At 44.1% G+C, this 13,024-nt stretch overlaps 1 protein-coding gene across 1 annotated transcript in view; it reads left to right on the top strand.

Annotated features, from left to right (window-relative positions):
• The window catches only part of LOC146773008 (intelectin-1-like), a 41,095-nt gene extending 28,649 nt beyond the window's left edge, over positions 1 to 12,446 (top strand). Inside the window, exons 7-8 of the mRNA XM_085637881.1 lie at positions 6,811 to 6,914; positions 11,684 to 12,446. Coding sequence (XP_085494007.1) covers positions 6,811 to 6,914; positions 11,684 to 11,836 — 257 coding nt within the window. The 3' untranslated portion in view covers positions 11,837 to 12,446. The remainder of the gene's footprint in view (positions 1 to 6,810; positions 6,915 to 11,683) is intronic.
• The last annotated feature ends 578 nt before the right edge of the window (positions 12,447 to 13,024 follow it).

Genomic DNA, 13,024 nt, shown 5'->3' with positions numbered 1-13,024 from the left:
TAGTTTTATAATTTTTCCTAGCGGCTTGAATTAAAGCTGTTTGCCCTCCCTTGATAGCGTTGCCCAGAGCAAGTCGTGACTCCCTACATTCATCGTTATACCATTTAGCTGGCTTTGGAACTCTGTCACCTCTACTTTTCACAGGTTTAAGGAAATATCCCTTAATTGTGTCAAAAAGAGAATTGTGAATTCCTTCAACCTTGTCTAAGCCATTGCTAAGTGTATTACAGTACTCTAGGTCTAGTATAGCTAGGTCAACATAACTATTAATACTAGCAATAGCCTGTTGATTAATTGCTACCTTTTCCCATCTTAATCTCCTCATGTTGTTAGTAGGAACAGTCCGGGGTGGGACGAACACAGGAAATCCCACGGGCAAGCTAATGTGAGACCACCATTTATGCGACAGGCACAAGGGGTTGTGGTTGCTCTCGAGCCTCCCTTCCACCGTCATGTCACAAATTGATGGCCATAACTTTAGACTGCATAGCACATAATCGATTCTGCTGTTATGTCGACCATTATCAAATGTGCTTACACCATTCCTATCTCCACTAGTCCTGCCATTTAGCGCTCTTAACCCTTTTTCGTAGCATAAAGCATTTAGACCAATGGCATCAGCAGACCATCGCACTATGGGAGGCAACTCTAGTTTAGGCACGCCCCATAGTCGATCCTCCTCGTCTCCAAACAACTTATCATTGCTTATCAGGGGTTCGAATGTGATATTAAAATCACCCGCAATGATAATGTTATTGGTCGACGAGTGTATGTCAATAAGACTATCCTGGGCTTCTAGTACCTCAGACCTCCCTTTCCTCTTCCTCCGAACATAGACATTGTAGATGTCTACACTACCCAGCTTATCTAAATCTAATCTAATTAGTTGGATATCCTTGTTTTTGGTATCAACAGCTTTAATGCCCAGTTTTAAAGATTGGCGAACCCATATTGTTAGGCCCCCCATTGGTCTGCCCCTAGGGCCTTTTACCGCAGGGACAAAGTAGTTCAAATATCCCTGAATGAAGCAGGGTTCACAAGACCAAGTCTCCTGGAATATGCATAGGTCAAATTTATTAACATAACTCATCCACTCCGTATATTCCATTTTGGAGGTCAACCCAGCAATATTCCATGAGAATAAATTACCCAATGATTCCTGAGTATTAACCATATCATTGTCTGATGTAGGCAAATCGCTCTATAGGTCTGCACTCGAATCCTATTAACGTGTTAGAACAGAGCTGTCTGTCTTGTTGTATGTCAAATCAAATCAAATCAAATCATCTTTATTTGATTCAAATGGAGAATCATAAAAGTATACATTACAATATGATAAAAAAGAAAATTGAATCAAGATTTAAAAACGAATGCAATAAAAACAAACACTGTTTAAAATACATCAGCTAATATCTTCCTTCTGGTAATAACAGCCCTCAAGAATCTTGCTAATTCCACACATGTGAACACATTTGGAAGCAGTTGTCAAAATAAATACGCCGGTCTACATTGTCTAAAATTTAGTGATTTCAATAAAGGCTTAATAAAAATGATCCTTGAATCAGTATAAAATGTACAGAAAAACACTACATGGATGGTCAATTGACTAGACGTCTTATCACAGGGACAACATATTAATTGACGGGACCAGTTATTAGTGTTAGGGAAAATAGTCAGACGGTGAAAGATATCTAGCCTGAAGCGCGTCAGAACAAACCTATGTTGGGCATTAAAAACGCTGATTAAGTACGGTTGCATCGAGAAACTTTTCAAAACCATTTGGTTATCCTGTACAGTTGGCTTTACCAGTTCCAATGTTAATCTCTTTTCCTCTAGGATATTTAGACATACTCTCTTCAATGATTTCCTCGTGGGATGCATCAAGGTTTCAGGATTGTCATAATATCCGGGGTAGCAAATAACATACATAAAATTCTTAATATATTTTAGCCATGAGATTTTCAAAGCATACTCAGAGCCACAACAGTCCTGTGCAATCGAACGATTAAAACCCATATGGTCCGATATCCAAAGTTTATGCCAAAGAAGAACTGGCTGCACCCTTATCAGATCTTCTACATAAGTGGCTCCCAATTCCACATGACACACGAAATTGGAACAACTAATTGGGAGCCCAAGGAGATTTTTAAAGAAACCATTTTCTAGCAGCTGTAATGAATCCACATTTACAAGGCCTCACAGCTCGGAACCGTACATCGCAATTGCCCGACATTTAGCATTATAAATGTTCAACATTTCTTTAGGGTGTTTACGGTCCAATTTCCTTGAGAAGTTGCACAGGCCCGTAATTGATCTATAAAACTGCATCCTTCTCGATTTTACTGCACTTTTCCAGTTATTGTCACTATCAAATAAAATACCCAAGTACGAAAAGGTAGGAGTTTGAGGTAAAAATGCATTTCCTATTAAAATATTACGCCCCTTGTATAACTTTAGGCCAGCTTTCAAAACATAAGTTTTGCTTATATTAAATAATAACCACACGTTCTCCATAAAATTTACAAATGTATCTAAAAGGTGCTGCAGAGCCATGGGTGTGCCGGTAATAAGCACTGCGCCGTCCGCGTATAGCAATACTGGTACAGGCCAATGGCCGATTTGAGGCAGGTCTGTACTAGCGTCCGCAAGAGTGCTGCCCAAGCTGTTGATGTATAAATTAAATAAAAACGGGGCCAGTACGCACCCTTGACGGACTCCTTTTTGATGTCAATGGAGCATGTACATTCACATCTCGTACCAAAGCGAATCTTTGGAGAGCTAGTTTAATACAAGTATCTAAGGAAATTAACAATGGCGCAATCGACACCCATTTGGTCACTTGACCAAATGCGAAGGTCAAGTCCACCAAAAACAAATTGCCGCCTTTAATATGTGTATACTTGCTCACCCAAAAATTCAGGCTGATGGCCTGCTCAGTGGTCCCAATTCCCTGGCGGAAGCCATTTCGAAAGTCAGACATGATGTTGTTACGGTCTGCCCACTCCTGTAATCTGCCTAACACCTTAACTAGAGAATCCAGCAAAAGATGGGTCTGTGGTGCGCGGGGCAGTTATGATCTCCCTTTTTAAATATTGGCACAATATGGGATTCGGACCAGGAACTTGGGAATCCAGCGTTCTGGCAAGACTTAAAAACCGAAGTCAAGAGAGGGCCCCAAAGATCAGTATTATTTTTTAAAATATCAATTGGGATCCCATCTGGGCCTGGTGCTTTTCCTCCCTTTCTTGATACAAGTGCCCGACTCATCTCCTCCAGTGTATAGTTAAAATCAAAGTATTTCAACAAAAATGTAGACCCAGAAGGGACATTTCCCGACACAGACGCTGAGCTAATTTGACCATTTTTAGTTGAACCTGTATATGTTATGTTATGTTAGAGGGTTTTATAAAGCGCAACAGCTGCCTCAGCTAAGAGGTGTCCCGGCGCTAAGCAACAGAAGAGCAGTACACAAAGAGCGCTAGAGGCCTACAAGGACGGGAACAAGAATGTCTTGATCGCTTTCCTAAAATGGAAATAATTGGTAAGCCCTCGAAGTTGTGCCGGCAGAGAGTTCCACTGAATAGCAGCTCTGTTCCGGAAGGATCGCCCACCTGCACGGACTTTTTTCACCCGGGGGATCACTACCAAACATTGTCTCATAGATCATAGTGATCGTGTGGGAGTATAAGGTAGAAGAAGATCAGACAAAATTCTGGGGGATGCCAGTTTCAGAATTTTAAAGGCAGTGCAAAGTGCCTTAAACTCAATTCGCCTGGCTACAGGTAGCCAGTGAAGGCGACGGATAGCACTAGTCACTGGACAATGTGGCCGCATTCTGGACTCTCTGTAGCCTCTGAATTTCGGACTTATTTGCTCCTAAATATAGCGAGCAAGCATAACCAAGCCTTGATAAGATCAGGGCCTGAATAATGGTCTGCCTGGTTGTAGCATCGAAAAAGGCCAGAATAGATTTGAGCCCGCGCAACAGACCAAAGCAAGTGCCTGCCACCTTTTTTGTCTGGATCTGAAAAGTAAGTGAGCTATCCATCCAAACCCCCAAGTTCTTCACTACAGGCTTGGGGGTAGGTGCCGTACCTAGACTCGCAGGCCATATATAGTTTGGCAAAGTGAGCTACCCATTCTTCTTTTGTGATGACGACCTCAATTCTGGGCTTATCGTCATCGCTAAAGAAGGGGGAGCTTATGACACGCCAGAATGCCGTTGAGTCTTTATTAAGGCTGGCCTCATGCAGGTTATCCACCCCTCCTCTTTGAGGCCTTTCTTGCGATTTTTCAATGCTAGCCTGTAGGCCCGCCTGCAATTCTGTACTTCTATGGGGTTCCTAGGTATCTTTTTCAAGGCCCCCTTTAATTTTTTGTGGGCCTGGGTATGTCAACATTTTGAGGTCAATAATGTCAACCTAGACAAATATTAACTCGAAATATAGATTACTAACATTTCATCGAGACAAGCATTTCAAAGGAAAAATAGTTTTATTTTTATTTAACTCTACACCTTTATGATATGTTCGTCATTGATATCGTAGAGTTGATGTAAGTGCAGTTAATATTAAAAATTAGGGAGGAGTAAGATTGGTTTAGGGGTGGGATGTAAACACAACAGTAAGCCAATTACATTACTCTAGGGTTGGAGACGTGTACCTTACAATTTTGCAGTGACTTTACACTCAAAGTTTTTGAATACCGAAGTAGTAAACTTACTAGAAAGTGTAAACTTACTCAAAAGTATAATTTACCTTTGTGAATCAGGCCTGGAGTATTTTGGGATGTGAGAGTGCCGGTTCAACATGGCAAGAAGTTTGTTGTTGATCATCATTTTTCAGTATAGGAATGAAGACAAGATTATATGCCAGTGGAATGAAAGCAAATGTCACATGCCTCCTTAGCAGCATCTACTTTGCAAATTGGGGATTTCTAAAGTTCTATGAACGGTTATGTTCTGAGAAAGTATTAAGAAATTGAGTAATTCTTTATTTTATTGTACACGCCATTACCATAATTATTATTTTAAAGAAGAAAGTGGGAAAACCTTTACCATTTTAAGGGCTCATCAGAGCAGTTTACACAAATACAAAAAGGAAGGCAAATAAACAAGGGTGGGAAATTAGTGAAGTCAATGTTGAAGAAGGAGGGGGCATTTTTTGTGCAAGGGCGTCCAACCAGCCTCCCAGGTCATCAGAGACAGATGCATTGAAGGTAGGCCAAAAAACCGAGTGCTGCCAATTTTTAGGGTTTCCACACTTTTTTTAAAGAAACACCCAAAGAAGGAGTTCATGTCAGAAAAACAAACAAAGCCATGGGAAGCTGGGAGGGTTCCCCTGAGCATCAGAGTCATCGCTGTCAGTCTTTCCTGCTGTGATCTACAGGGTCTCACAAGGCGGCGCAGTGTGGTGTAATCCATTGAGGTGACCATTACTGTGAGCCGGCAGTCCAGTGGCGGATGCACTGCCAGGTCAAAGGTTTCCACCAACAGAGCCAGCACATGCTCCCACAGTGAAAACCTCCACAGGGACTGGTGAATCCACAACAACATTGAATGGACATTCCCTAATTATTGGCAGATGCCATCATCCGACAACCACTAAGGGGCCGATTCCGATCCGGGTCGGAAAGCACTCCGACCGAGCCGGTTCCGGAGTGTTTTCCGACCGAGCCGGAGTCCTGCAGTCCAACCGAGCGAGTACGATGCGGCCGTATGCTGTCGGACTCGGTTCGGTCGGACTCCCATAGAAGTCAATGGGAGCCAGTCGTACGACGTGTACATGGGCTCCCATTGACTGAATGGGTACGTCGCGGACAAGTGCGTCCCCTACAGTGGGTACGCATCGGTGCCATCCGCACCGTACATGCCTGTGTTGGGGAGACCCATGGGCCTCCCCCTGTGTCCGAGTCGTAGGGCTGCAGGTGACAGGGGGTCCGACGCGGACCCCCAAAGGCAACCACCCGGACGATTTGCGAGCCGGACACTCTGGCTCGCACAGGCTGTCCGACGCGTGCATCGTACTGGCTCGGTCGAGAATCGCATCCATTGCACGCCATGGTTAGCTTACGACCGAGACATACGGAGCGGTTCGGACCCGGAAACGAGTCGGTCGGTGAATTTCATGTAGCTCGCATCGTACTTGCTCGCTCGTACAGCTGTACGAGTCGGGCGGAAAACTCGCATACGGCGCGTAGTTTTTCCGGCCAAATCGCGTTCGGTGCCCTTCCGACCCGGATCGGAATCGGCCCCTCAATAGAAGCCCTTTGATAATCTAATGATACATGAAATTAATTAATCTGATAGGAATCCACAATTACCTTATTTTAAATTTTAAAAGTGCTAACACTTTTCACCTAGGCAGTTTTGAGGCAGTACCTTTTTGTTTACATGAAAATGCATCATTTTCAACCCCAACATTCTCTCATTTCCACCTCAACCTATCTTATCCCTCTCCACACGTATTTCATTGGACAGCCTCATATTAACGAGAGAATCACAATTATTTCATCCAATTATTTTGTTTTTTTCCTCTAGTCCAGATTTCAGAAACAAGGCACAAAACACCTCGCCCGTTTTCATCAACTTTTCCAATAACTCTTTTTTAGCTATATTGTTAACCTCCAATAAATGTTCTGAAAATGTCCATTGTAGTCTACAAAGGTTTTTCAAATACAAACCCTTGAACCCTAAAACGTTTAAGCTTTGATGGAGAAAAGGACTGAGGTCTCAATCACCTTTATTTTGAATTAATGTTATCTCTTTGCACCACAAAGGCAGTTTTTAACTTTTTGCAATATTTTTAACAGATGAGACTGTTCCTGGTTATGTTCAGTTCCGGGTCATCAATCATGAGAGAGCGGTGAATGCGCTCTGCGCTGGAGTAAGAGTTACCGGCTGCAATTCTGAACACGTAAGTGCTATTATGCATGAATGTATGATTACGTGTAGGAAGCGCCTAATGTTCACTGAGACTAGTTCTTCTAAAGCGAAGTTTCAGCCAAATGGGCCGATTTACAAAGGGCTTACACACTCGTGGCGTAGGCCCAGCAGTTGTGGCAGGGGGTGCGCACTCATAGTGTAGGCCCGCAGTTATTGGGGGGGTGCGCACTCATAGTGTAGGCCCCGCAGTTATTGGGGGGGTGCGCACTCATAGTGCAGGCCCGAAGTTGTGGCAGGGGTGCGCACTCGTAGCGTAGACCCCTCAGATATGGGTGGGAGGGTGCACACTCGTAGCGTACACCCCACAGATATGGGTGGGAGGGTGCACACTCGTAGCGTAGACCCCGCAGATATGGGTGGGAGGGTGCACACTCGTAGTGTAGACCTTGCAGTTGTGGCGGGGGTGCACTTATAGCGTAGGCCCGCAGTTATGGGGGGGTGCGCACTCATGGCGTAGACCCCGCAGTTGTGGCCGGGGGTGCGCACTCGTAGCATAGGCCCCGCAGTTGTGGCAGTGTGTGCACTCATAGCGTAGGCCCGCACATATGGGTGGGAGGGTGCACACTCGTAGCGTAGACCTTGCAGTTGTGGCGGGGGTGCACTCATAGCGTAGGCCCGCAGTCATGGTGGGGGTGCGCACTCGTGTTGCCAACCCCACAGTTGTGGCGGGGGTGCACTCATGGCGGTGGCCCTGCAATGGGTAACTGCAGTATGGAGGTCCCCACAATGACTGCTAAGCCTCGGCAATGAGTGCGGAGGCCCTTTGTTAATTGGGCCTAACATTTTTGTCAAGCATTGAAAGGCAGAAGCTGGTTGGTGAGTTTTGTAAGTGATACGATGTTACACCTTTGGTGAATTTAAAGGTATAATTGAGTTTGCACGCGGCAATCCCACTAAAAAAAAAGTAATTGAGAAAAATTGAGTCAAATAATACATTTTACAGCTCATTCTGCTCATACATTTTCTTTGGACTTACTATGCACAATCTGTCTCTTAACCAGACCTAGAACAGCACTGATGTAAGAAACTGATGAAGTCGCCTGTGCTGTGCATACATATGTGCAGGCCACAGGTATGAGCGCATTTTCCCATAAGCACACCTAGGCTTGGGCAAAATTTCAATCATGCCGGAGTAATTGGAGTAATTTTGGTAATTCAGCGTTACTCTTTGATGCAGGGTTACCAATGGTAATGCGATTACGCCGGCGTAACTACGAATAACTTGGGAGAAAAAAAATCCTACAGCGAGAGATCATTTTGCGTGCACAAGCTTTCGCTCGTGCTGCTATTCATCTTCTGTGACACTTGGGTCTATTATTTAGCGCAAAATTTATTCACTCACCCATTTTGGACACAATAGGTCATGTTTGCACTAAGAAAGAGTGTTAAATGTAGAATTTATCTTTTCACATAATTTTGTGTAATCTTGCTGAATTTTTGGGCAACTACATGTGATTATGGTAGACGCAATTGCATGAGTTATGCCGGCACCTAATAAAACCCGTTGGTCCATCTGGCCCACAGACCTTCTGATGTTAGAGCCATATTAATGCGCAGGGTAGGTTCCTGCCTTAAGCTTCATTCTGTAGATCCAGGGTTGGCACAAGGGAAAGGCAGATGAGGATTCTTTGCCCAAGGCCCACACCTATTGGCAGCCCTGTGCTCCTACTGCAGCATCTATTTACATAATGAAGAAATGACCAAACCTGTTCTCACTCAGGCAGTTAAAACAGCGCCACCTCTAAAGGATGCCACATACTGGGTTTTCCATTTCTCCTGCATACTTTCCCCCCTTAATTATGAACTACACCTCAGATGGGAATTCAATCATGGCCCCACAAAATGTTTTACCTCCGCCCCACAAAAGCTTCTGACATGGCTGTGTAGATCAAACTCTTTTATTTCATCCCATCTTCTCCCAAGGTGGGGGTCAGTGAGGATAGCTGACCCCACCCTTTAACGAGCTGGGAAAAAGTGTAGTTACCAGCTTAATGGTAAGTAGCCCGAGCTATCTTTATGAATGACACTCCTATACACAGGGCCGGCTTTCGTGCTGCTGGTGCTCGGTATAACATTCTTTTTTGGTGCCGCCCCCATGAATTCCCTCTCTACCACCCTCAAACAGTGCCCCTCACCTTTCCAGTGCCCCTCACCTTTCCAGTGCGCCTCACCTTTTTTTTAGTGCTCCTTTCTGATGTACATTTCGGGGCTTATTTTTGTGCCCCTGCATCACTTTTGCGCTGCTGTTGTGTCACTTTTACTGACGCAGCGGCGGCGTAAATAATGCGCCATGTTGCACCATATTTACGAAGTGACGCATCTAGGCAGATGCGTCACTTCGTAAACCCCTGCACTACATTATACCTGCATCAGGTATAACGTATGCAGGGTGGGCATTCCCCGCAAGAAAGGGTCGTAGGAGTGGCGCAGTGAAATCTATAAGATTTCACTGCAACACTTTCAAACCCTTACACCTGCCTCATGGCAGGCGTAAAGGTGATGCAGGCCCATTTACAAGGGACTTGCCCCATGTGAAAGGAACATTGCTGGAGTTGCATCACGCTTCCGACACACCTCCAGCAATGTGACAATTTTGTGCCCACAGATAAATCAGTAATACTGACGTATCTGTCATTCCTTGCGACATGATGCGTCATACAGTAAACATGACGCATCAATGGTGTCGCAAGGAGGGTGCACTGAGAAGTGTTGCATTGCTGCTTTTACGCAGTGATGCGCCTCTTCTCATAAATGAGGCCCTTCATTTTTTTTAAAGCGCTACTCATGGTTCACTAACACCAGAGGCGGCTCCTTCCTAATGGCGGAGGGTGCGTCGCCCCATTGAGTAGGTCAGCGAAAATTTAAATGATAATAAAACAATATTATCATTTTGTTTTCCACTGCCTGGCTGGGTCAGGGAGTTTTGGGTGGGGCCGGGCCATGGCAGGGAGGAGGAGTTGTAGGTGCACGACTTAGGCCAGCCAAACAGACCTGCACACTTGGGTTCCTCCAACACAACTGTGTTGCACAGCCAGGTTGGAGAAACAGCACAGACTCACAGGCACTGTCTGAGAGGCAAACTAAGCTGCTCTGACCAATCCTGACGCTGCTCTCATGCTATTGAGAGCAGCACCGGGATTGGGTGGGGAGCCTGTGCTGGTTCTCAGGGACTGCTTGGACACCATCAGGAGCAGGAGAGAGAAGAGTACCAAGGCAGCCTGCAGCATTGGTGGCAGGACAGGTGATTTTTTATTTATTTATTATTATTACTTCCCCTCATACCTCACCCCAAACCCCCACACTTGAGTTTTGTGGCTGCCGCCACTGACTTACAAACAGTTTTTTGCTCTTCATAGTATATGTCCTTTGCAGCAGGCATATTACCCCTCTGTGCTACTTTATGATGCATAAAAAACGGCTACTAGACAAAATTCCGATCTCTCACCAACAGTAATAGCAATCTCCAGAGTTATCTTGACATTTTTATTGTTGCCTGAAAACTGCTGGATGCACAAGGAAGTTCACATGCTTTTAAACCAGTTGTTATTTCTAAACTTAGTGGTCCCCACCAAGTCAGCACCAGGTGTGTCGGCACCGGCCGCACCGCCCTAAAGCCGACCCTGCCTACACATCCACAGAAAAGGAGGTCCGGGGGCGTGGCAGGCCTCTGAGGCCAAGAATGTAATCACACCAGTCTTCGATAATCTGTCTGATGCCGATGCATAAGACTGTTCAGTCAGCAGGCCTCAAAACAATTAGAAGGTTTCACAAGTAAAGCATTTCTTCAGCCCTTCAAAATCTGAAATACTCAAGAACACCTTGCCACTGTCTCTTGTGCCCAATGGATTTTTCTTGCTTTTTTTTTTTAACTTGAAAAAATCGCTGCTCAAGGCTCCTCTTAATACTTGCAGACCAAGTGTAATTTGAATTCAAAAGCACTTGACTTTGAAATATTATGCATTATACAAGAGGGGTGAAGGTATGTTTTTCACAAAAAGATTTGGTACTTTGGGGCTTATTTACAAGTCCCTTGCGCCACTTTTGTGTCACTGTTAACATGGGAAAAGTGACGCAAAAGCGGCGCAAGTGGCTTGTAAATCTGCCCCTTTGTTTTTAAGCAAAATATGGCTGGCGGGGATGTGTTTGGTAAGTTTTGGGCTTTTGAAGAGTGTAGCTAAATAGTGCAATGTACGTTGTAACTTTTTTTATGCCTCTCACCTGTAAGCAAAAAACATTTAAAATATTCAGTCCAACTATGTTCATAATTGACAGTTAAACCTGTTTTACTTGATTTGCAGAAATTAGATTTCTGACATATAAATACACCCGAAGATGTGAAACTTTAGCCATTTTCAATCACTGGTTGCAAAATGCTTCTTACTGTGAGTGCATTGCTCGGAGGGAGCAATCTTACCGGACATTAGATCATGTGCCACACACGCTACACGTAGATCTCTACAGTAGGTGCGCCAACCCACTGAGCCATTTGTCTTTGATGTGGAAACTAGCCTAACTTAAAAAATATGATTGCCTTAGAAGCATTCATTCACACATTCATGTAATAAGACAAAAAAGAAAATAAATGCAAAGAGTTTGCTAGCATCATATTGTTTTAGCCTTTACCGAGAGGTTTGAAGACATCTTTTGTTGTTGCAAAGCACGGATATCAACGTGTGATGATAGCCCTGTAGCACCTGTAAAGTTTGAATCTCACCTTCTTTTCTTTTCTGTTTTTTCCAGCACTGCCTTGGAGGGGGAGGTTATTTTCCTGAAGGGCACCCCAAGCAGTGCGGAGACTTCTCGGCCTTGGACTGGAACGGGTACGGGGCCCATGAGGGAGCAAGCGCTAGCAAAGACTTTATTGAATCGGCTGTGCTGATCTTCTACCGCTAAGCCTCCAGGTGGCAGTGTTGTGCCGAACATATTTCACCTCCAACACTTTCTCCCCATCCATGATAAAAATAGAGCAGAACAGAAAAAAGTGGTTTGTAGCAAAGTTGACAGCCGCCGGGTTTGAGGTCCTGAAATTGTTGTTCCCTTGTGTATCTTTGTGAATGCTCTTGAAGTAGTCATCAACAGCTGTGCCCCTGATCCATGTGTGATTAGATAGGTCAGTACCGTTATTTTCCTTAGAATTCTGGGACTTGTAGTCCTGGTTTTATACAGGGTTCACTAAGAGTACGAGTCGTAGACTTCTAATTAAAAAACAGGGATTTGCTTAGCTAGTCACGCATGGATCTGGAAAACTTGGCAGCTAATGATCTTCGGGAAGATAAAGCCATTTTGGTTCGATGCACATGCTTGGCGAGTGGACAGACAAGAATGTTGACTTTCTTTTAATTAAACACTGTCTAGAACAGAGCTGTACCTTTAATACCATTTAAAAACAATTGTCAGGAATTACTTCTTCATTAGGCGAATCCTCTGTTGTCATTAACCTCTTATTATCTTTCTGCATTTTATTTCTACGTCATCAATTAAAGCTTTTTACGATTTTGTTGTAGTTCAGCTCTCTGGTCTGTTTTTTTGGGTTGTTTATGGACTGCATTTACTTAACCTGCTCTTTCTACCAGTGTCAAACTGTCCTGCACTGCCATCTTGTGTTGAGGTGACAGACCTACACCGAGGCACGAATAATATCAGAGCAAAATCTTTACTTACCTCAGGATTGTTCTTGTACACTTGGATAGTATCAGAGAAGATGGTCCCATCTGCCTTGACTTTATTTTACTCTTCTCAGTGGGTCTAGAGGCCTCACTGTTGTTTTCACAGGAAACCTACACAGACACTAACGTATTTATTAATTTATTTAGCATTTTCGTGTACCACCTACATTGTTCAAGGGATGAGAGTGCTTTACAGAAAAATAGTCATCTATTAATCTAGGGCATAAAAAGCACAGTAAAATGGAGTAAAAGGTGATTATAGGGGTTATCAGTTACAATTATATACACCAATTTATGAACGTGTTTTCCAGCCCTACAACAGTGTTGAGGCGCTGGCAAACCTGGAAAGAGGGCATAATGTATGGACTGTTTTGCCCATCATTAAGACAGTCTTACGACTTTAAGAGTCAATGGG

This window comes from Triturus cristatus, chromosome 12 (genome assembly GCF_964204655.1).
Source record: "Triturus cristatus chromosome 12, aTriCri1.1, whole genome shotgun sequence".
In the NCBI taxonomy this organism is placed as follows: Eukaryota; Metazoa; Chordata; class Amphibia; order Caudata; family Salamandridae; genus Triturus; species Triturus cristatus.
Note: the sequence above shows the minus strand (reverse complement) of the source record. Positions and strands in the feature narration are given on the sequence as shown.